General features: G+C 53.5%; 1 protein-coding gene across 3 annotated transcripts in view; it reads left to right on the top strand.

The window, feature by feature from the left end:
* The window catches only part of LOC103817964 (ankyrin repeat and fibronectin type-III domain-containing protein 1-like), a 248,524-nt gene that overhangs the window by 78,409 nt on the left and 145,683 nt on the right, over window positions 1-24,432 (top strand). For all 3 annotated transcript variants that reach the window (XM_050979881.1, XM_018916204.3, XM_030229683.2), the window contains one exon: window positions 1,818-2,035. In XM_050979881.1, the coding sequence (XP_050835838.1) occupies window positions 1,818-2,035 (218 nt within the window). The remainder of the gene's footprint in view (window positions 1-1,817; window positions 2,036-24,432) is intronic.

Raw genomic sequence — 24,432 nt, 5'->3', positions numbered from 1 at the left:
TCTCGAGGACACAGGCTAGCACAGGCAGTGGCTGGGCCATCTCAGGTGAGCACAGGGGCAGGTTCTCCTTTGATGTGCGATTTCCCTGCGTGTCCCCTGCCTCTCTCAGTGTTCCTGCTGTGCTCCCAGAGCGATGCTGTCTCACAATGCCTCCGATTGACGTGTTTGTGCATGGAATAATCACAGCTTTCAAACAGCAGTTCCTGTGTTGTGTAAGGTGACATTTGGAGAGGAGCAGCAGCAGCTTATTAAATTGAAACTAGGGGAGAAAAAATCTACACGATGCTCGGAGTGCTGTTCTCTGGGTTGCCTCTTTCATGGAATGGTTTGGGTTTGAGTTGGAACAGACCTTCTAGATCATCTTGTTCCATGCCCTGTCCTGAGCAGAGACACCTCCCACTAGCCCAGGCTGCTCCAAGCCCTGCCCAGCCTGGCCTTGGACACTTCCAGGGATCCAGGGGCAGCCACAGCTGCTCTGGGCACCCTGTGCCAGGGCCTCCCCACCCTCACAAGGAACAATTCCTTCCCAGTGTACAGTCTAATCCTGCCCTCTGGCAGTGTGTGTAGGTGGCCTCTCTTCTGGTGGCTTGTAGTCCAGCTTGTGTCTCACCATATTCCATGTAAACCCCACAGCCTTGCTGGGTAAACTGGGCAGTACTGCTGAACTGGGGCTTAGGGCCATTGTCTGCTTTAAACCCCAGAAGTGTTTTGCTCCTCAGCCCTGGTATAGCAGGATCATGGTTCTTCGTGCTCGAAGGTGATGGGTGAGAAATGAGAGGCGAAGGATGTTGCCTTGGTAAGAGGCTGCAGTAGGGGAAGAGCCCCTGGAGGCAGTCCTGTGAGATGCCCTTTTGGGCTAATAATTGAGAAGGCTTCAAGATTGAGGCTTTTATTGATTGTTTGTCGTGGCTTGAGCAGGGATTTTGGCTGAGGGGAGGAGGGAGGGCAAGCTCCAGATGTAAAGAGGAGATTGGCAACAAAAAGCAGGCGACAATCTGAGCTGAAGAGAAACGAGTGCCACAGTGATATTCTGGAAACATCTCCTGTTGTTTTGTTGATTTTTCCCCTTTGTTGCAATGAAATGTGGCCAGTTCTGCCCTGGGATCAGCAACCCTGCGTGGTGCCAACTGTGCTCTGCGACTGTCACCACTGTGGCAGTGTTACTGAGGTTTGTCCTTGGGGCTCTCAGCCCTGCACTGCTGCATCCTGTTGCTGATGGCCATGGGCAGGTGGAGAAGGGAGGTCTGACTTCTGTCCTTCATGGGGCTGTTGATTTGCTGCTGGCTGTGCCATAAAGGGTTTTGATTTTTTTTTTTCTGTAGGAGAAGATGGCAGTAAATTCTTTTGTAATTTTTAACACTTGTTGATGCCTCATTTTTTCCATTCACAAAGCAAGACTTGAAGGCCAGGTTGGACTGGGGTTGGAGCAACCTGATGTAGTGGAAGGTGTCCCTGCCCACAGCTGGGGGTTGGAATGAGACGTGCTTTAAGCTTCCTTCCAGCAAGAAGCATTCCATGATTCTAACTGTACTTGGCTGATTCCTGCCAGGAGATGCTGGGGACTGTGCATACCTGGGTGGGCAGGTTGAGTGCAGGGGCTGTTGCCTGGGGCAGGGGGTATGTGGGGATTTGTGGGAGGAACACAAATCATCTGGGTAACTTCCCAGTGTCCGTACCCCATGGGATGGGGGTGGGATGGATGTAGGACGGCCAGAGGGGGTCCAGGGATACCCACTGAGCATCCTCAGAGCTGGCTCAAGGGGTGGGACAGGTCTGGGTCACACTCTGATGGGTTCACATCTCCTTCTCCTTGGCAGGGGAGGCCTGGCGGCTGGAGGATGACTGCTCGGAGCCCCCCAGGGCCCCCCAGTTGGGCACGGCCGTGGAGGATGCCCCGTTCAGCTACTTCCGCACACGCTCCTTTTACATGAGGAAGAGCCTGTCTGTGGACAACCACCTGGGCTCCCTGAGCTACACCGTGCACCCGGCCGAGAGCAAGGCCGAGCGCGTCAGGACCAAGCTGCGGCGGCAGTTCGTGAGTATCGGCCCCGGCCGCCCACGCTCACACGCGTGCGGCTTCCCAAAAACACCGACATCTTGGAGAGCTATTTTTGTGCCCAACATTAGTAAAACAGCAGAAAGAGAGGCTGCTCCAGAGTGGTGGAGCAGATGGTGGTGACAGCTCGCTTTGCCCAGTCTGTGACAGAGCCCCTCTCCTGGGGGTCCTGTCCCCATGGGTCTGGAGGAGCACAGGGTGGCTGCTGCTCAGCTGGGGGATGGGGGACGAGGGCCTGGACTCTGGGCACTGCTGTCCAAAGCATGGAGGTTGAAAGGAGGAAATGAGTTTTCCTGTCCTCAGCTTTGTGTCTGTAAGGAACTGCACCTTTCCAAAGGTTTGTCGGGGGCCGGCAGTGAGGGGCTGGGGCGACAAGGAGCCAGCACCAAGTCCTTGGGGCAGCTCAGAGCTTCCTGGCCCTGGTGGCAGGACAGCAGGGATGCGTCAGGGCTGCACCGCAGCTGTGGCAGCCTCTGAGGCAGCCTCTGATCAATGTTTAATGGGCTCTGCCTCTTCTCTTTCCCAGGGACACCGAACGCCGGGGCTCGGGTGTCCTTCCCCCGCCTCGTTACGGCTTGGGGTTGTAATGAGGGCTCAGGTGCCGCGGGGATGAGAAGCACTCGGTGTTGATTGGCAACGGCTGAGAGAGCCAGTACAATGGGAGTGGAGCAGGGAATGGGCTGAGGCTGCACAGCTCACCTTCCCCAAGCTGTGCACAGACTTCCTCTGCCGCAGAAGAAGGGCTGGTCCCTCTGGGGTCACATGCGCTGGAGGTTTCTCCTGGTGCACCCAGGCAGTGTCACAGCTGAGCACTGTGGGTCTGGCGGCTCATCAGGCCTGCTTGTGCCTGCATTGTTGGATGTAGCCACTGCTTCTGCCCCTGGGAGGGCAGCTCCAGGCTCAGAGCATGTTGGGGACAGCAGTGAGGGCTGTGGGTGAGTCTGTGGGAGCTGCTCACAGTCCCAGCACTGCCTGTGAACCTTCTCTGTGGGAGCTGCTGCCTCAGGCTCAGGAAGCACTTGAAACCTCAGAAATGGTGATGAGCACAATCAGGATGGGGCACCTGATGAACTGCCGAAAGATGTTGGAGATGTTTAAGATGAGGCGGCCCTGCTGTGGGGTAAGGAATTGTCTGCTTTTTCTGTCTGCCTGGGTCTGTGCCTCCAAGCTGTACCCAGGAGAGACAGGAAGGCACTGAGATGTTGGGGACCATTGTTTTTCTGGGATGTTTTCCCAGTATCTCTGTGGGACCTGTTCCCCATAGCCTCTGTGCTGCAGTGGAGCTGGGCACAAATGGTGTGGAAGCACTTGGGTTTTAAGCACAGTGTCCTGGTACCTGCAGAGAACTGGGTTCTGCCCTTCCTGTGGGGCAGCCCCCATCCCTCCCTGCTTGGTGCCATGCCAGCCCCTCTCTGTGCTGTCTGTGGCCACTTTGATTTGGCCTTTGACTTACTCAGGTTTTGAGGACCTTTAGCTTTCTTTGGTGTATCCACAGAGCTGGCTGTCTGTCAAGGAAGAGAGCAAGTTTTCTATGGGATGTGAGGTTTTTTTTCCTTGCTAAATAATTTCTGGCTCATTCCAATGTAAAAGTTGTTGCTGTAGACTCAGCCATGGGCTCTGACCTTGTGAGACCTGCTGAGAAAGGCAGACTCATCCTATTTGGAAAGGGCTTTCAGAGGGCCCTTCAGCAGTGGCAGAAAGTGTGGAGGAAGGTGAACTGGCAGTGCTTGGCTGAGGCTTGGGCCAGGAGAGAATCAGCTTTCCCAACACAGCCCCAGAGCCAGGTTTGTAAGTTCAAAGCAGAAATCCTGCCAAGCTGGGGAGATTATTTCCAAGAACAGCTCTGGGCTCTGTGTGCTTCCATGGCTGCGTTAGTTGGTTTCCATCTCTGTGCTGGAGGTGTTGCAGCTTCCCCTGGGATCATGTTGTGCCCTGGCCCTGTGTGACACCAGCTCTGCCCAGCCCTGGCTGGGAAGGAATTGCTACCAGGTAGGATCTGCTCTCCTCATGCATGGCACAGCACGTACAGGAGGGAGCCCAATTTGCCATATCACAGTGGCTCATCTTTTAGGAAGAAGCTGGGTTCGTTTTTCTGGGCTGTTGCGCTTCCCCAGCCTGTAATGTTGATTTCTGGCTTTGCTCTTTCCGTGCTGACAATCTGAGCCACCTTTGCTGTGTGATGCAGTTGCTTGGCTTGGTTTTAAGTTTCCCCAAAAATAGAATTTTGGGAATTGCTGAGAGAGGGGAGAGGCTCCTGAGGCTTTGGGTGGGACCCTCCCATGGCAGGGTGGATGGTGACAGGGCAGGGTTGCTGCCCACATGCATCCAGTGCTGTATGGCCACCTCACATCCATGGGATTAGGTGCTGCCTAACGAAGGCTTTGTGCTGGTCATGGGCACCTGAGTTTGTCCAAGGGAAAATTTGCTATAATTTATGTGAAAATACTAGAATCTGGCTTCCCTGCTCCCCTGGCTATGTCATGCTAGATGGCTGCCTGGGCTGCGGAAGCATCTTCCAGTGCAGAGGGAGCACCTGCAAATCCAGCCTGGCCCCACAGTCCCAAAGCAGCCACTCCTCCCGTGCCTGCCTGAGGCCAGCACACCTGCCTTCCTCCCAGAGCACTGGGGAGGGTGGGATTTCTCCAGCCATGTCACTAGTGACATTTGTCTGCAGTCCCACTCTGCTGTGTGATGGATCTGCACGTACAGATTACTGGAATTTGCATAATTTGAATTTTAAATGAATTCCAATTTTTGCGATTGTCAGAATGAGTTTTCTTTCTAATAAGCCTTTCCTTTTAACTCCTCCAAGGCCTGTAGTGCTGTCAGCATTCCTGCCTTGGAGACAGGGGAGCGGCTGATTGCTTTTGACGTCTGTCTCTCACTCAGATCCCCTGCCTTGTCCCAGTCACTCCAGCTGTGACAGAGACAGCGACCATGGCCAGGCTGGGACCGTGCTCTGAGACCTTGGGCATGTTGTTTGGGGTGACTCGGTGATGGCCAAGGGACTGTTTTGGTTTTGCTCCTGAGATGGGAAGCAGGAGCAGGGATGGGACCTTCTGCGGTGTCCTTTGCCGGGGGAGGAGAAGTGAGACATGGCTGAGTTACAGACTGTGCTGATCTCCTTGCCTTCACTGAAAAACTGATCATTAAAGGCAGAATTAACCCTGTTAAACTCAGCATTAACCTTATGGAGCGTTAAAAGAGGTCACCAGGGCTGAGTCACTCTCTGTAGTGGTTGCTGGGACAGTCAGTGCAGATTGCAGCAGGGCTCTGAGGGAATTGTGCTCTTCCCTTTTCCCCATGGGAATTTCAAGTTCTCTGTATCTAGGCCAGTCGTTCTGGCATTGCCCACTCATTTTGTGGTGTTATGGCACAGACCCTGCTGCCTCTGAAGAGGAGGAGTCAGCAGTGCCCGGTGTCCCACATGCTGACCCAGCTTGGTTTGAGGTCTCTACCCTGACCCCTCTGCTGCTCTGAAATGATGTGCTGCTCTCTGACTGAGCATCGTGGAGGAGTCACCCAGTTTGTGCAGGGGAGATGGAGGAGAGCAGCCCTTGGCATTCCCTGGTGCTGCCCCAGCTGCCTGGACACTTCTGCTCACTGTAGTTCTTGCAGGTTTCAAGTAGGTGACTCAAGGGTGTATTGCTTTCCTGCCTCTGCACTAATTAATTTAACTCTGCATTTTCATGCACTAATTTATTTTTAAATTATTATTATTTGTGTATAGTATTTTTCCAGGCAGTGATTCTGATATGAAATGTCTCTGCCCTGCAGGAAACACTTAGACTCTGTTTGTCTTGGGAGTTCTACAGATGAGTTGAGCAGAGGAAATCCCTGCCTGACAAAGCAATGATGACAGAGACAAGGTGGATTGGGATAGCAGAGCCTGGGAAGGGAGGCAGTGAGGGGAGGAACTCACTGTGTGGCAGAGACCTGGTCACACCTGGTGCTCACTGGAGTCACTGACAGCGCCTGGGCTGGCACCAGCTCACAGGTACCTGTCCAGGTTTTCCTATTCCAGTGAATAATGATCAACCCAGAAATGCCTCCTGTCCCTGCTGGTCACTGCAGTGATGTTGAGTAGTGCAGAAACTGCCTTAACCCAGACCAGCACCAGTCCATGGGGTAGGATTATCATGGTCTAGGTCTTGGGTGCCACCTGAGCTGGAGATAAGGTAGGACCTTGGTAGAACCCATCTGTGCATTATCCCAACGGTCTGGTCTCATTCCTAAGTGTGCAGGGACCTCCCCAAGTCTGCTGGGTGCAGCCTGTTGTCTCCTGTGTGCAGCCAGGAGACGTCTCTGGGGTGGGTGATGCTTATGGTGACAGCAAGGTCATGTCACCCTGCCTTGATCCCTTTGGTCCAGTGAAATCCCCCTCTCTCCGTGCTGGGGGTGCCTCTCTCCTTGCTGTATTTTATTGGGTTCTGTTCTGACACTGCTACCCATGCACTCCCATACCTGATTTCAGAAGGGATCAGCAAACTGGCTGTGTCTTGAGTACAGTGTGATAAAAATAAATACATATATAAAAATAGAATCATAGAATCCTAGGGTAGTTTGGTTTGGAAGGAACTCTAAAAACTATCTCATCTCAACCCCTGCCATGGGCAGGGACACCTTCCAGTACCCCAGGTGGCTCCAAGCCCTGTCCAAGCCCTGGCCTTGGACACTTCCAGAGATCGAGGGGCAGCCACAGCTTCTCTGTGTTGAAAAAATGACCATGTGAGAGCAGGTCAGCTGTGCTTGGTGAGGAGGTGGAGCAGAGCAATGAGAGTCATCCTGGAGCTCCACACAGACTGCCTCAGCTCCCAGAGCAGAGTGGCAGTGACTGCCTCAGGGAGGTAATTGCCAAGGCGGGTGATGTTTGAGCTCTGTGCATCACTCCTGTGCCCAGCCCCTCCTCCCCACATTGCTCACTTGTTCACAGAGTGCTCAACAGAAAAACTCAAACCTGATAAATAGCGTGTTGCTGGAGCCAGAGAGCGACTCATTCCCTGGAGAGCAGTCCCTGGGAGCTGGGAGGAGGCTCCCTGTGAATCACCCCACTTTGCAAATTAGTGTGGGAGTGAACAGATAAAGCAAAGCTTGAAACCCAAACGTACCCGGCTCATTTCTCTGGTGAACGTGGTTTTATTTACAACAGCAGCTTGTGACGTGCCAGCTGGTGCTTTGTGGTGTCTGTATGAAAACAGGACTAGCTCAGGAAGAGCACAGCGTGCTGTGGGACTGCTCTCAGCATTCCCACACAAAGGGAGATGTCTCCTGTGGGAGGAATTAGGAAGCAGAGGAGTGGTTTGTGGGGAATGCTTCGGGCCATGCTGGTAGAGAGGGGATTCTCGTGGGGTTGGGTCAGTGTGAGACATCCCACTTTGTCAAAGCCAGGCTGGGACCAGGTGGCTGTGACAGTCAGAATGAGCTGGGGTGGGTGACGCTTTTCCTGTTTGCTGTGAGAGAGGTGGGCCCAGTGCTGGGAAGGTTTAAGGCACAGGAATCTAAAATTAACACACAGAAGATGGAAGATATGGGATCCTGAGCTTGAAACTAGAAGGGGTTTGTTGCTGAGGACGAGGCTTTGGGTTTGATTTCAGTGCTGTCATTGCAGGGTGGGTGCTAGTGAGACTGGCATGTCATTTCCCAAGAAAATATGCAGGCTGGCTTTGGTCCTAACCTGGCCTTTCTGTCGAGTTTTCATTTTCTTTTTGCCAGGGTCAGGATTAAATGTGTCAGATGGTATTTCTTGTTGGGACTCAGATGTTTATTAGTTCTTATCTCTGTTACAGTCTCACAAGCTGTGAGTTCTGCAGCACCTCACTCTAACAAACTGATAATGGAGCCCCGTCTCTCTCTCTACAAGGCCTTTGAAGGCTAAACTGTCCAATTAAGAAATGACACCTAAATTATTTTTACTTTTAACCCAATAACCAACCACCCATGCCTGCAGTGTGGACTTTTTATCCAATTACACAAAACCACCCAAACCCATGGAGAAGAAGGTGAAGAAGCAGGAGCAGCCTCCACCCTAAAACCTTCATCTTGCTTTATATCTATTACTGTATTCTAAACCCTGAAACTCTGAGTTTCCCACCCTGTGATATCACACACTTCTGTTCAAACTCCACACCCACAATCCCAGCTCTGACATTCCATTTTGGAAGCTTCTCCACGGCCTCAGGTAAGTGCAGTGCTCTCTTGGGGGTCAGTGCCTGGCAGCACAGAAAGTCTCAAATTCTCAGCAGCCAGGGTTCCATCACCTTTCCAAATAGCTTATGCAAGCTCCCACGACATAACCTCTAGATTCAAAATATAACAACCACAGTGAGAAACCACCACACTCCCTACAAACCTGCAGTGTTTGCTCCCTCTGCTGGCTTTGCTCTGGGGAGGAGAGCCTGGATCCACCTGCCAGGGGCTGGCCATGCTGTGGAGCATGGGGCATCCCACAGGCCAGCAGAGAGACAAGCAGCAGCTTCAACAAGCCCCCAGTGCAACCTCCTGCACCCAGGTCGGGGCAATCCCAAGCACAAGCACAGATTGGGCAGGGAATGGATCAAGAGAAGTCCTGAGTAGGGCTTAGAGATGTAGGTGGCTGAGGGTTGGACCTGCCCTGGCCATGAACACCCAGAACCTGCCAAGCCTGGGCTGATCCCCCAGCGTGGGCAGCAGGAGAGGGGGGGATTCTTCCCCCTCAGGTGAGACCCCACCTGCAGAGCTGCTGGAGTGAGTATAGAGGAGGCCACAGAGATGCCCCAAGGGCTGGAGCCCCTCTGCTCTGGAGCCGGGCTGGGAGAGTTGGGGATGCTCACCCAGAGAGGAGAAGGCTCCAGGGACACCTCAGTGCCCCTGCCAGGGCCTAAAGGGGCTCTAGGAGAGCTGGAGAGGGACTGGGGACAAGGGATGGAGGGGCAGGACACAGGGAATGGCTTCCCAGTGCCAGAGGGCAGGGCTGGATGGGATATTGGGAAGGAATTGTTCCCTGGCAGGATGGGGAGGCTCTGGAGCTGTGGCTGCCCCTGGATCCCTGGTAGTGTCCAAGGCCAGGCTGGACAGGGCTTGGAGCAGCCTGGGACAGTGGGAGGTGTCCCTGCCATGGCAGGGGTGAGATGAATTTTAACAGGCCTTCCACTCCAATCCATTCTGATTCTGTTTCCAGCCTCTGATGTGTTACCATTTATATTTCTGCACAAGGAACATCAAATGCTCAGCGAGCAGCAGGGCTGAGGAGGAGAGCAGAGTCATTTGCCAACTTCCAATTTTACTCTGCTTCTACCAGCGAGACTCACCAAAAATGTGCACCATATCCTTTGGTTTGTGAAGTTTGTGTGAAAAAAGAAAATAACCACAGTGATTTAAAATAAGTGAGACACTATTTTGTGAGCTGGAGTATTTATTCCTCCTCCGTGGCAGGACTGGAGCCTTATGTGAAACTCAGAATTTTAGGGTTGGAGCTGCCGGCCTGTCTGGGCTTTTGGCAGTACAGGGTGGGCTGGAGGGCTTTGGGCTGCAGCCAGCAATGGTCCAGCTGTGTGGAAAATCAAATGCTTTTGGCTCCAACCTCCTGAGCATGAGGGCTTGTGCTGGCACAACCCAGATCAGTGTCAGGTTGGTGTGAGGGGAAGCTCCAGCTTCTCCACCTGCCTTTGGCTGGTTGTCCCCTCCCAGCAGCTTGCTGTGATGGTGACAGTGGCCACACGTCTGCTGCTCAGGCCCTTCCTGGCCTTGACATCCAGCAAGAGAGGTCCTGGCTGCTGGGGCTCTTCCTGTTAATCCCAAAGTGCACACTCTGGTATGTTTTGTCATCCTGATTTCCCTTTCTTCTGGGGTTTACCACAAGAATGGCTTTGTGATGGCATCTAGCTGGGTCACTGCTCAGACCAGGTGTACTAAATCCCATCCTCTGCTGCCCATGGGGCCTCTTAGTCCACCTGCAGTCCTTCCTCTTGTTTCCCTGGGAGATACCTTCCTCTGCTCTTCCTCTTGAGCCCGTTGCAGTTGTTTCCCAGATCTCAGAAAGGAAATCTGGCTGTTGTAATGTGTCCTCTTACAGCTCTGACCCACAGTCTGCAGCTCTCTGGGTGTGTTGCTGTGAGGGAGGCAGGTGCCCCAGGTTTGTGAGCAAATGGTGCCATCCCCATGTGCCTTTCCTGTGCAGCTGGAGCATGCCAGAGAAGCAAGTGCTTTGCCAGCCTGAGGTTTAAATCCTCCAGAGTGCTTTCCCTAGGAGTACATTCCTGCAGGGAGGTACTTGTGCCTGAATAAGCCCTTTGGGATGTGCCTGTGGCCTCACAGAGACTCAGGTGGGTTCAGCTGCAGGACTGGAGCCCCTGAGTGCAGTGGCTGTGTGGAGGTGGCACTTGGTGTGTGCCGGGTGCCGTCAGCTGCGGCTGCAGAGCCTTTCCAGGTGCAGGCTGCCTGGGATGTGCTGGACAAATCACCAGGGGGCTGTAAGGCAGTTCTCCTGTGAGGAACCGGAGCTCTGAGCTGCTGGCCAGTGCTGCAGCGTGGCTGCAGTAGCAGCTGAGCGCTGCCAGAGGTCTCTGCAACACCGCGCTGCTGCTCCTCGGCTGCCCCAGCCTTCCTCCCCTCCTCTGCCTGCAGAGCTGACCTGCCCTGCTCTTGCTACAGGGCTCTGAGTTCTCAGCCTCTGCACCAGGGTGTTCCAGGCAGCTTTGAGTTGGGATGGACCTTAAAGCTCATCCCATTCCAGCCCTCCCTGCCATGGGCAGGTGTCCCATGGGCAGGGACACCTTCCACTGTTCCAGACTGTTCCAAGCCCTGTCCAGCCTGCCCTTGGACACTGCCAGGGATCCAGAGGCAGCCACAGCTGCTCTGGGCACCCTGTGCCAGGGCCTCCCCACCCTGCCAGGGATCAATTCCTACCTAATATCCCATCCATCCCTGCCCTCTGGCAGTGGGAAGCCATTCCCTGTGTCCTGTCCCTCCGAGTCCTTGTCCAAAGTCCTTCTCCAGCTCTTGTGTACCTCACAATACCCCTTTCCTTATGCCTGGGACTCTGTGGGAAGCTCCCACAGCACGGGGGGGTCACGGTGTCAGCACCCAGTGGTCACATCTGACTGCCCATCATCAGTGAGCATTGTCAGGGCTCCGTGTTGTCCCTGCACATGGAGCCAAGGCTCAGCTCTTTGCTGCTGCCCACTCTCCAGGGTGACCTGTGAGTGGTGGGACATGACACTGGTGCTCCTGGGGCGTGCTTGTCCTGATGCAGGTCCCAGCACCTCATGCAGGGTTTGCTGCTTGCTGGGTATTGCTGATCTCAGCTGGGGCAGGAGGGACTTTGGGGATGTTGGTACAGACCAGAACTCGATGTGAACATGGCTTTTTGTGGCACACAGACACAGAGCTGTCCCTTCTCCCTGCAGCTCCTGTGGGGCTCACAGGGACAGAGCTGATGTTCAGTAGCTCCCTGGCAGTGGGATGTGGCAGGACAGTGCCACCCTGCTCCATGGGACACTGGCTTGTACAGGGCAGACCTGACGGAGCCACTGGGGTTGCCATGTGTCTCCTTTCCCCCTTTGTGGCACGGTGCCCACCCTGGCACTTGGGAACCTGTGGGCACTGTGAGTTGGGGCACAGACTGGAGCTGGTTCAGCTCCCTGGGGAAGGCTGACAGTGGAAGGTTTGGTGGGGACTGGGCTGGAGAGAGCTCTGCCATCCCAGGGTCCCTGGCAGGCCCCCACAGCTTCTCTCTCTCTCTCCAGGTGGAGCCTGACACTTCCTCTGGAGCACAGCAGGGGCTGGGGAAGGAGCTGGCAGCGATCTCAAAGGGGACCTTGATGCTGGAGATCAGGTGGAGCATTTCCTGTGGGAACAGGCTGGTGTCAGGGCTCGGGTGTCGCCTCCCTTGGACTGCAGCAGCAGCCTTGCTGCAGTTGGGAAGGATGGAAAAAGAAAAGCTCCTGAAACCTAAGAGCTGTTTTGCTATTTACTTTGGTTCTGGTTTTACTCCAAGAATAGAAACAAAGACGATGATTTGCATCACCAGGAGCAATTTGAAGAGGGAGGAGGAAGTGATGGGACCTCACTAGTGACAGGAATGTGCTGGCAGGAGGAGGGCCCCGGTGACAGGGAGGCGGTTTGACCTGGAGGTTCCTATTAGCATTTTATTCCTCTCACTTGTGTTTTATTTTTTAATGGTGAGTTGGTGAGGTTCAGCAGCTGAGCCCTGTCTCTGTAAGGGAGCACTTGCAGAGGCAGAGGGTGCCCAGGCTGCTGCACAGAGGAAGGTGCCTTTGGAGGTGCCCCACTTGCATAATCAGGTCTTGATCTCCTGGAAAGAAAAGGAGATTTATGTCTCTCTGCATTGACTATTTACATGTCACATGTAAAGCTGGTTTTCCTCCTTCCTGCTACTGCAGTCACATCTCCAGTCTGAGCCCAGCCCCACCAGAGGACTGAGAACAGCCACAGTGGGATGGTGGAAGAGTTTCTGTGAGACCCTCAGACCCTCGCCCTGGGGGAGGGAGGACTCGGATGAGGAGGGATGGGATGGATGCTCTGTGAAGCTCTTGATGCTCATTTAAAGGCAAGGGGTGTGTTTGTTGCTGGCCTGCTGAACCTGTCCTTGTTGAAGCCTCTGGGCAGCCCAGGAGGAGAGGGCCTGGCTGGCACCCAGGAGCACCTGGCAGGGGAACAGGAAGGCACAATGATAATTTTGCAGGAGAGAATTTCCCTGTTTCTTTGGCTGTTACAGAGGTGACTTTCCAAGGTAGAGAGGAGCTTTTCTGAGATGTCCAGCTGTCAGCATGACAGCATTCAACTGCTGGATGTTCCCTGACAGAAGGCATGTCCAGCCTTGTGATAAGTTTTGGCACTTCTGGACACTCTGAGGAAAGCAGGATGAAACGGCTGTCCTGGAATGACCCTAAATGCTCCCAGTGCCCCTGTGGGGTGGTGGGGGTCTTGGAAAGACCCCAATTTCAGCTTGGGGTGTTGGGGTCTTGACACTCTTGTCCAGGCACTTGTTACCCCCTGGGGAGAGAGGGAGAAAGCTGATTGCTGGAGCAGATCAGGGATGAGCTTCGTGTCAGGAAGCTCCAAGGGACACTGATAGGTCCCTGCTGGGCTTGGGCCCTGATTCAGCCCCTGCTGCCTTCCCCTCTGGCAGTAACTGGTGCCCGGGGAGGAGGAGCCACACGCTGGGCTGTGGTACCTGGGCTGGGAGGAAGCTCATGCCCACTCAGGTTGGGGTTTGTGCTGCTTCCCCTCTGGAGGGAGAAGTGGGTCATGCTCTTTCAATAATTGGCCTCTGCATCTTTGTGGGTCGGTTCCTCTTTCAGGCTTGAAAGTCAGAAGCAAACCCAGCCCATAACTCTGCTGATCATCCAGGTTTTGTCCAGATGACTATTCACTGGCCCATGTGGCCACCAGGTACCTCTGGTGACATCTGTGACATTGGCTCTGCAGCAATGTGTTGTACAGTGGGTGGTAGGATGGAGCACTGGCTGCCCCAGAAGTAGGAAAAACAGAGTTCTAGTGTCTGGTGCTGGCCTGGGAGTGGATTTGTTCTCACTGCAGCCCTTTGCTTGCTGTGAAAAGGCACCAGGCCCTTTGCCCTGGGACTGATCTTTGTGGTGCTCCAAAAGGAGCACAGAGAGCAGTTTTCTGGGAGCTTTTCCTGGGAGCCTTTCTGTTGTTGAGCCCATGGAAAGGATTTGGGCAGGAAGCAGGAGGTGTGCCTGGAGAGTTCCAGTGGGCTTCAGGTGAATCCAGCCTTTCCCCAGAGCTCTGGCTGGTCTGTGGTTCTGTGTGCTTTTACCAAGAGCCTCAGGGCTCTTGGTAAAAGCACACAGAACATTTTGTTCATCTCACTTCTGGAGAGCATTGAAGAGGTTGCCAAGAGAATTTGTGGAGTCTCCCTCACTGGGATATTCAAAACCCCCCTGGATACAATCCAGTACCATGTGCTCTGGGATGACCCTGCTTGAGCAGGGAGGTGGGGCCAGATGACCCCTCCTGTGGTCCTTCCAACCTGAACTGTTCTGGAATACTGTGACAATACTGGTGGTCTGATCCAGCTTTCCAACCTTTCTGCATCAAGCCTGTGAGGAGGCACCTTCTCAGGAAGGTACAGCCCTTCTGCCATCCTTCATCTTCTCCCTGAGATTGCATCACCACCGGAGAGCCTTTGGATGTGATCCTGCACTGCCTGGTGTATCAGCAAAGCTGCTTTGGCATCTGGGAAGTCAAGTGAGCAAACTGCAAATCATCAGCTTGAGCGTTGCTGTGGGTGAATTAATAATAGGAACACCCCCTGGACATGGCCTGCTCTCAGTCCTACAGGACACCTGGAGCTGGAGCAGCTGAACATGGCATGACAGAGCTCTGTCAGCTGGGCACATCATCCTTGAAGTGTCAAACCACCAAACGGTCTGGGTTTAGTTCCTGGCACATTCAGAAATCAGAGTGTTTTCCTTACTTACCCTGGCATCCACAGATGGTGTCACTGAGCTCTGTGGTTGTGGTACCTGAGCTCCCTCTGGGGGGAGTGTCTGTCCTCCCTGTGGGGTGGCTGTTTGTCCAGCCAGGGTCCTGCTCCTGGGTGCCTGTTGTTGCTCACAGTGGTGGCTGGGAGAGCTGAGCTGCACCCTCTGTGTGTTGGAGCTGGATTTGCAGGGGAACCCTCGGGAGCTGCGGTGTGGAGGAACGGATCTGCCCCAACACACGTGCCCAGGCTGTGGATGGACCTGCTCACTCTCAGGGAGCTCCTTTCAGCTTTTCCAGAGTGAGCCTGCTCCTGCCAGGCCTGCAGTGTTTGAGACAGCAGCAGGCACAGCTTCCTCTGGGGTCAGGCTTTGTCCTGGGAGCATTCCGGGGCTCTGCTGGGCAGGGTGGGCAGGGCTTGGCATGCAGAGTCCCTCTGCTGCTTTTCCATCCCTGCCACAGGTGGGTTTGGTTCACTCTCCTTGTTTTCTGTGTGTGGGTCTAACCAAAGCCCAGTTGCTTCCCTTAGGAGAGCATTGGGGAAGCCATGAGAGCCACCAAGTGTGCTGCAAAGTCTTTACTGAAGAAATCAATGTCCTTGCAAAGGAAGGGCAGCTTTTTCATCCTGACAAGGAAATAGATGACAAAATTACTGTCACAGAGTGGTGGTGGGAAATATCCTACGTTTGGAGACCTTTCAAACAGTGGCAAGCCACTTTTTTTTTCTGTGCAGGCCTTCTTGGCCACAGAATGGCATTTAGCTCAGCAGCAAAGGCAAATCTTGGTCCAGGGATGTGGAGAGTTTTCCTTTGCAGGTTCTTTTTACATAGGGTAGACCTTTATTTAGTCTTGGTTTTGTTTAGTAGTTCCCATCACACACAGACTGGCACCCTCACACCCTTGGACATGTCTCCTTTCTCCAGGACCATCTCATGCCCCCACAGGCATCACTCCCCCTTCCCAAAAAGTTATTGTTCCTTGAAAACAGAGCAGCTCTGCTGGAATGTTAATTGGGGGAAGTGAATAACCAGGGCTCCCCTCTGCCTAACCTTCCCCAGCCCCCTCTTAATGAGCAAATTGCATTTACTTAGGCATTGAAGGTCCTGTCTCTGCTCCCCTGGGCAGACTGAAGTGTCCATTGTGCAGCTCTGCCTTGGGATTTGCTGCCATTTGTTCAAGGAATGTTTTTTCAAAGAAAGGCAATTTTTAAGGAGGGTGGGAGGTACAACACTCCTTTCTCTCTTGCTGCAAGGACAGATGAGTTACGGTGGGCAGAGGTGGGCACAGGAGTGGGTTTGTCTTTGGTGCTGTTCACAAGGCCTGGCAGGGAGTGTGGGTGTTTCCCTGTCTTTTCTTGTTGAGGCCGTGGAGGAAGCAGGGAATGTGAAATCCAGCGACTGCATTGGGAAGCAGATGGATCATTTGTGGGTGCTCAGGGTGCTGCTCCCTGCCAGCTGAGGGGCTTCGGCCCCCTCCCACCTCCTGCCAGCCCAGGCAGCGTGGCACTGCAGGGCTGGCACTGAGCATGTGCCCATGGGGAAAGGCTTTCCCAGCGAGGATGAGGTTTGAGGCCATCCCTGAGAAGTCACCTGTGGGAACTCAGCGCATCACCTCGGATGCTCTGAGTCCCAGGGAGACCCCTTGGGGGGCTCAGAAGTCCTGGAATGTAGCCAAAGGCACCTGGTGGCTTGATTTTGACCCTTCAAGGGTCGTGCTATCAAAGCATGAGGGTATGGAAGTTTCAGAGGTTTGAATGGTGTAGGGCAGGTGTTTTTATAGAATAGAATATAGGTTTTAAGATTTTGGTACAGGGGGGTCTAATGGAGGCAAGATGGAGGATTCAGGCCCGACCTCGTGGCTTTTCTCCTTCTTCTTGTCATCCATCTTCTCTGTGATGTGTGCATTTTAGATTGGTTCATACTAAAGGTGCACTGTTTAATAAAGGTGATGGGTATTGGAGAAAAATTGTAAATATCACATACGCAATTATCAGTATAAGAATGTGCGTCCGCCCTAAAGGGGCAGAGAGTGCTTGTGGCTGCCTTGCTGGTCAGATCTCGGCTGGGCAGAACAAAAACCTTAGAGATAAGCTTTAATAAACAACCTGAAGACTGAACTGTGGAGGAGTCCAGACTCGTCTGTTCATCACGGGCTGCCTGCGAACCGTCCCACGCGAACCACCCCACGCATGTCCGACAGAGACACACAGCCGATCGGACAGTCACCAACCCATCCCAGGGGGCTGTGGGTTCGTGTCTGTGTTTCTCAGTGGTGATTGCTCCACTGGGTGCAGCCCTGACAGCCCCAGGCTGTGGTTTGTGGCAGAGGGGACAGGTCCCACAGGTGTGCACAGCTGCCTGGGGATCCCCAGCTGGGGGCTGGGCTGGAGGCAGCCATGGTGTAAAGGCTGCAGGCCAAGTTTGCCTGCAGGCTTGGAGGTGTGTTTATCCATGAAAGCATCAGTATTTTTGTTTTCCTGCACACTGGGCTTTGGATTCACCAGATAAACCATTGGAAGGGTTTTAGAATCCCGGGATGGTTTGGGTTGAAAAGGATCTTAAATCTCAACTCATCCCACCCCCTGCCATGGGCAGAGACACCTCCCACTGTCCCAGACTGCTCCCAGCCCTGCCCAGCCTGGCCATGGACACTGCCAGGGATCCAGAGGCAGCCACAGCTGCTCTGGGCACCCTGTGCCAGGGCCTCCCCACCCTGCCAGAGAAAAATTCCTTCCCAATATCTCATCCAGCCCTGCCCTCTGGCAGTGGGAAGCCATTCCCCCTTGTGCTGTCCCTCCATCCCTCATCCAAAGTTTTTCTCCAGCCTTCCTGTAGGCCCCTTTCAAGGGCTCTAAGGTCTCCTTCTGGGGATGACTATAGGGATGTGGATGCCCTTGGATCCAGCTCATGCTGCTGACGAGCTGTCACAACTGTCCCAGATGTCACAGCCCAGCTGGCCTTGGGCTCAGGACTTACCACATGTGGAGCAAGTGCTTTGCTTAGATGAAACTCTGAAATTTTAGTTACAGATGGGATTGGCTGGTGGGGCATCTCTGGTGCTGTTTAGTTTGACACTGAATTTGTCTCACAGGATGTTTGCACAGGTAATTCCAGTCCCACATCAGGCTCCTGTGATACCCTGCAGCTCTAGGGCTTGCTGGGAGGGTTGTGGCAGAGAGGGGGGTCCTGGCATTGCCATGAGGTGCTTCTGCCCAGAGGACCAAGGCTGAAGTTGTAGAATCCTGGAGGCTCCAGACTGGTGGTAGTGGAGGGGAGAGTTTATTCCTGTCTGATTCTTTACATTATAAGGAACTGGCCTTTTTTCTTAGGTACAGGGATTTTTTATTGTGTCAGCATTCTGCATTTGCTGTTGTTTGGTGATCCCAGAATTGACCTGGGGAGCTGATGAAATGTTTGGAGGGATCGATCCACCTCCCTGGGGTGGAGGTGGAGGCAAGGGGCTCTCAGGAGTGGGCTGGCCCTGGAGCTGGGCTGGAGAGAGGGAGAGCACCAGGAGCGGTGCTCTGAGGGTCTTGGAAAGCTCAAAGATCCCCAGAGAAATGTCAGATATTGTGGGGGAGGCTGCAGAAGGGGATACAGAGAGTTTGCAAGTTTGAGGGCTCAGGTGATCCCTCTGGAACACCTCTCTCCCTCCATGTGCAAACCTGTTTGGGGATCATGGAATGATAAAGATTGGAAAAACCCTCCAAGATCATTGAGTCCAGCTGTTAACCCTGCACCACTGTGTTCGCCACTGACCCATGTCCCCATGTGTCACATCCACAGATTTTTTTAAATTCCCCCAGGGATGTAGACTCGTCCACATGGACAGCCTGAGCCTGTGCCTGACCACTCTTTACATGAAGAAATTATCCCCCATATCCAATCTAAACTTCCCCTGGCACAATTTGAGGCCATTTCCTCTCATTCTTGTTCCCTGGGAGCAGAGCCTGACCCTCACCTGGTTGGACCCTCCTGTCAGGGAGTTGTGGAGAGCCAGAAGGTCCTTGTACAAGAGAAGAGGCTGGAGCCCTTCCCAGTGTGGGGCAGTGGGACCCTCCCTTCTGGAGCCTGAGGGATGTAGATGCCCTGTTGGGATCCAAGTGCTGCACTGCAGTGGGCAGCAAAATGATTTTGTTTCTCCCACTGCATGGGAATATGAGCACCATGTAACTTTGAAGTTTGATGTGGAGCAGTTTGTTGTGACACAGGAAGGTGTTGCTGGGACTGACTGCTGGAGCCATGCCTTGGCACAGATTTTGATCTCCCAGGCTGCCAGGACTGCCCATGTGTCCACCTTGATGTCCCACCCACAGCCCCAGTGCAGCCTGGCAGACCAAAGGAGAGGCTGGGTGTGCTCTGGGAGACTCAAAAACCACTTCTTTCCCTGACTGGTGTGGTTACTTTTATTTCTAAAGCTTGCACTTTGGAAGCACATCACCCTCACCCCATCACTTCTAGGAAGGTGATACTCCAGACTAAATGAATAATTCCCCAGAGGGGTTGAAGTTAAAGCAGGTAATTCTGTGGAAATGGCATTGGGTTGGAAACTGAGACCTCAGTCCAGATCTCTGACACGATGTCCTGCAGGATCTCAGGCCCTTGGAAAGCAAATTCCTCGTGATGTGTGCTGAATTTTGGCAAGTGGGCCTGGGAGGTGGTGAGCACTGCACAGCTCCCAGCAGCAGGAGAGACGAGGTTTGTGCTGGGCTGGTGCTCTGCCCTGTCTTGTACTCAGAACCTGTCCTTTTCACAGAATCACAGAATATCCTGAGTGGGAAGGGACCCACAGGAATCATCCAGGGCAGCTCCTGGCCCTGCACAAACACCCCAACAATCCCACCCTGGGCATCCCTGAGAGTGTTGTCCAAACACTCCTGGAGCTCTGGCAGCCTCGGGGCCGTGCCCATTCCCTGGGGAGCCTGGGCTGTGCCCAGCACCCTCTGGGGGAAGAACCTTTCCTGATCTTCAACCTAAACGTGCTCTGGCACAGCTCCAGCCATTCCCTGGTGCTGCCCCTGGTCACAGAGAGCAGAGATTGAAGCTGCCCCTCCACTGTCCCTCCTAAAGGGGCTGCAGACCTCATGAGATTCCTTCTGCAAAGCAGCCCCCTGGAAGCTCCAGATAGGTCCTGCTTCCCAGCTCACTTTCCCATGTGGCACGCAGTGCTTTGCACTTATGGGTGTCACTGCCTGCCCCGTGTTGCTCACCAGCTTTGGAGCATCTGAGCGTGCAGAAAACACCTGAGAGGCAGCAGAGGCAGGTGTTCGATGCTTGGGAAGGGTCCTTAGCCTGCTTGGCAGCAGCAGCCCCTGCAGAACCCCTCTTTAGCAGGGCTGGTGTTTGGTGTTGAGTGTAGCAGCAGCAGCACCCACCTGGGGCCTGGCACCCCCTCCCTGGCTGCACACCCCTCTGGGAACTCCAGCCCCGTGGTGCCACCCCTGCGCCCAACCTGGCCAAGGCTGCACAAAGCGAGAAATTCCCATCTTCTGCAGGGATTAAGCCCCGTGTTTTTCCTTCCCAGCTCGAGTGTCTGTGCAGCTCCAGCCCCGCTCTGTCCCCAGCCTTTCCTTCCCTCTAGCCCTTGCCCCCATCCCTTGCTTCTCCGTCTCCTCTTCACACTTTGCTCCCGTCTTGCAGCCTCCGCTCCCTGCTCAGTGCTGGGCCAGCTTTGTCAGAGCAGGGAAAGGTGCAGGCAGCATTCCCATGTCTGGAATTCAATGGGAGGGCCACTGTGGTGGCAGGAGGAGGTGTCAGATCCTGGCTTTACCCATCCCCTCTTTCTTTCAGTGCAAAGGAGGGAGAGCAGCAGCTGAACCAGACCGAATTCTGGGCCTTGTCTGTTGTGTTTGGAGACTCTTTGTTGTTCATGTGTTGCTGATTTGTATATTCATGGTTAAACCTGCAGCTGTCCAGTGCCGGGAGGATTTGGGATGAATTAGAATGACAAGAGACATGGTCTTTACAAATAAAGTAATCATTTCTCCCTGCACTTCACATTCATCCTCTTTCAAAGGGTCTCTGTGTGACGCAGATTTGCTGCACTTTGATGCTGGGACTGCTGGGAGATGTCTGGATCTTGCAGTGCTCTTTATTCCCGTGGCAGCCGTGGGTGCAGTGACGTGGGAGGAAGGGGCAGTGTGTTAAATGGTCTGATAGTTTCTAATGGTGTCAAATTCTGCCATTTAAATTGGGACTTTCATGCTAGAGAAGAATTGAAAGGGGAAGATGGGCGTGAAAATCGCTGCCGTGGCCTCGGTTCCTGCTCAGCGTCCCTGTCGGGTGCTTGTTTATGAGCCTCCCTCCCCATGGCCCCACTTCTCCTCCCACTGGAGCTTAATCCTCTGCCATGGCATCCCTGTGTTGCCATGGAAATTGCCATCTGCCAGGCCGGGCACTTCACCTCTGCCTGCTGGAGAGCAGAAGCCGGGGGTGACCCAGTGGGGAGGTGGCACGGTTCCTGCTGGACCTGTGGTTAGGACTGTGGTGGCTGGAGGTCAGCACGTGCCCTGCAGCAGCAGGGGACTGGGACACAGGTGGCATCAGCAGTGTTCCTATCTGGCATGTTACAGTTACGGCTTTGACTTTTTGTTGGTGTCCGAAGTTTAACAGTCAGGAGAATGGTGGCCCGTGCTGCTGGTGGCAGTGTGGGTGGTCGGTCACTCCCTGGCTCCTGTTTTCCCATGACCAAGCAGTTCTGCCTCCTCCTATTCCCAGGAGCTGTACCCTACATCCACACTGCCCATTGCCTTAGGGTGAGATTCTTCCAGTAATCACCCACAGCTCATGCTGAAGGTTCCTCAAATGACTGCAGCTTCTGGTCCTCACCCTCCTGGAGTCTGAGAGTACGAGCTGTTTTCTCATTAAAAATGCCCCAGAGATGCCTGGGACCTCTCCATTGAGTTCTGGGCAGGTTCCTGGTCCCTTCCCAAGGTGGGGATAGGGGCGGGCAGTTGCTCCATTTTCCTGGCATGGCATGAAGGGTTTATGTGGGAGTGGTGGCAGAGGGCAGTTGGAGCTTGGGATGAGTCCTGGCCCAGGGCCATGAGGGTGGTACAGGAACCATATTCCCAGGGCTTGGGAACCTGCCTGCCTGGGGCAGCAGAGGGGTGTGGATGTGATTGAAGGGTTTTGGTGTTGAATGTGTTTTTCCCAAGCTCCAATGAGGAGTGTTGAAGCCCCGGGAATTCCATCATGGGAGGAGGGCTCAGTGAGGGACTTGGGGTTTCTGTGGGTGCCTTTGTGGGGATGACTGGGAGCTCTCAGGGGATCTCTGACTGTCTTCTGCTGCACGGTGGTGGCACAGGGCTCATGGGCACATCTTGCAGGAGGTTGGTGGTCGTGCCCAAAGGCCTGGGCAAGGGCAGCTGTACCATAGCTTGCACAGGCTGTTGTGGCACTGGTGGGTGACAGATACATGGTACAACATTAACTTAGGCACCAGGGCTGGGTGGAAGGAGATCCACTGGGTCATGGCCTTAGTGGTGTCCGAGGCTAGCTTGGACAGGGCTTGGAGCAACCCGGGATAGTGGGAGGTGTCCCTGTCCATGGCACGGGTGGAAAGGAAGGAACTTTAGGGTCCCTTCCAACCCAAACCATCCTAAAAGGATGGGATTCTAAAGCAAAAATGGGTAGGGCTGCATGGAAAAGCTGGAAGTCACGTAGTAGGTAGGACAACGTGGAAAGTGCTTTTATTTCTGTGTTTTCTAATTGAAAGCCAAACAGATTGCAGTTTTACAGTCATCCACCTGATTTAAATGAAACCATAAAACATCACATTTCCCAATAAAAAGCTTTTGACAAAGTTGCTCCAAAGCTCCCAGGAACAAAAATTCTCTTTGAATGATGTGCTAGACACACATTTGGGAAGAGTGGGTTGAGTAAATCTCCAAGCTGTTTTTTCCCCCCTTTAAATAGCACATTTGGAAGATAAGGAAGTAGAAGAAACGTTATTTGATAGTAAGTCTGTTCCTGGAGGGAAGCACATGGAGCACATGGGGTGTTTGCTGTGCCTGTGGTGTGGAGTTGGAAGGATCTGTGGTGGGGAGGGCTGGGCAGGGCTGAGATCTTCATCCCCCTATTTAGGCAGCACATGTGTTGTTATTAGAGGCTGGCTTGGGAAGCCATAAACAGAGCAAAGTTTGCTTTGTTGCCAACCCAGATGAGATAAAATAGTTTTATAGAGATTTATGGGGATAATAAAGTATGTAGGGAAGTTTATGACACGTCTAGCTGTGATCAGTGAACCTTTAAAGGGTTTATTGGGCAGGGATGTTGTCTGCCACGGACAAGCCTTGCGTGGTGTTGAAATAGTTGGAATTGTGCTGTTGGTGTAAAACATTTTGATTTAAATCATGTATTTGCCTCTTCCCAGAGCCTCTCCATAAATGAGGCTGGCAGAAACTGTGTGCAGGGGGAGGACTGGTGGCCAGTCACCTCCAAATTTTCATCCAAACAAGAGATGAAGCTGAGGGAGATCAGTTGCAAGAACACATCACTGAGCACTTGTGCAGAATAAGGTTGTGTCAGTTTCTAGTGCTTAAAACTGGGATAAACTGAATTTCTGTCCCTAAGCCATTCATTCAGTTTCTGATTGCCTAGATGAGCATGTGTCCTTCTGCACATCATCAACCAAATAATACCATAAATAAAGTCCTGCCTGTCCTGGAAAAAAAAGGACAGGAGTGGGAAATGTGGAGGTTGTGGGAGTGCAGGACAGTGCTGCTGTGGGAGGATGCTGAACTGAGCATCTCTTGCTGTGCCAAGGGAGCTCAGATGTGAGAACAATCTGGGATTCTCCATGTAGGAACCTCGACCTGTGTTGCACAAGAAATCTGAGAGTGAAACCACAACTGGGAAATCTGAAATTACAAATGTGCATGGCTATGGGAGAAATCCCAGCTCCCCTTTTACTTTTAGCAGAGTACCACCCAGATACTACAGCTTTGCCCAGACTTGGGCTGCTAAATGGTCTCTGAAATCTGGAAGTGAAGGCAGCCTGTGTTGTGTTTTAGGCAGGTTGTGGGTAAAAGAATCTGCTTTACAGTTAATTGACCACAGGAGTTGAGAGGTGACTTTGGAATGGGTCTGTGTACTGAGGTTGTCCCAGGTCACTGCTTGCTGCCCACCAGCAAGGTCCCAGTGGGACCCCCAGGCTCTGCAGCAGCCTGGCCACATCAGCTCTCGCCTTCCTCATGCACGTTCCATATGCAACAAGCATTAAGTGTCATTATTTGCTTTGATTCTTGCCTGCAGCAAGATTTCATGGGGAATTGTGTTCCTCTCCATCTCTTGCTGTCAGTCTGTGTGGAGGCAGAAGGGAACTGGGAAGAGAAGAGGCTCCTGTGGGTGTGGCAGGGCTTCCCCTGTCATTGAGCTGAGGAGTTACCCCAGGGCAGAGGGGTGGGTAAGTCATGGGGATGGAGTTAGTCTCCAGTTGTGTTCCCAAATGCAGGCACATGGCCTCCTGATCTCCCTACAGCGTTTCACCTCACTTTTCCTTTTGCTTGGTGCCTTAGGGAACCTTTTTCTTCTTCTGTATTTTTCAAGCAAGGGAAAGCTGGCCCTGATGTCCCCAAACTGGGGAGTGATTTTAGATCACGTTGTCATTTCTGCAGGGGGGTTTGCACAGATGGTCCCTCCCTCTTGCACCCACTGCTCCCCCAGGGCCCCTCAGACAGCGATGGCCTGGTCAGTGCTGCCTTCCCATCAGCTGGAGCTTCCCTGCCCTCACACTGTGCTCCTGATGCTTGCTGGTCTGCAGCTCTGCAGAATTCGTGCTGCCTGCTCCAGGCAGGATGCCTGTTCCTGTTGTTCAAGGGGAATAAGATATCTTTAGTTTTCTAAGCACGAAATCGATTTACACGAGATTTCCCCTGTAGCTTTGGGAGGTGAGCTCCACTCGTGACCTGCAGACTGCCTGGAGATAGAAGC

This window comes from Serinus canaria, chromosome 14, assembly GCF_022539315.1.
Source record: "Serinus canaria isolate serCan28SL12 chromosome 14, serCan2020, whole genome shotgun sequence".
Lineage (NCBI taxonomy): Eukaryota > Metazoa > Chordata > Aves > Passeriformes > Fringillidae > Serinus > Serinus canaria.
The sequence above is the reverse complement of the archived record's forward strand: the minus strand, read 5'-3'. Positions and strand labels throughout refer to the sequence as shown.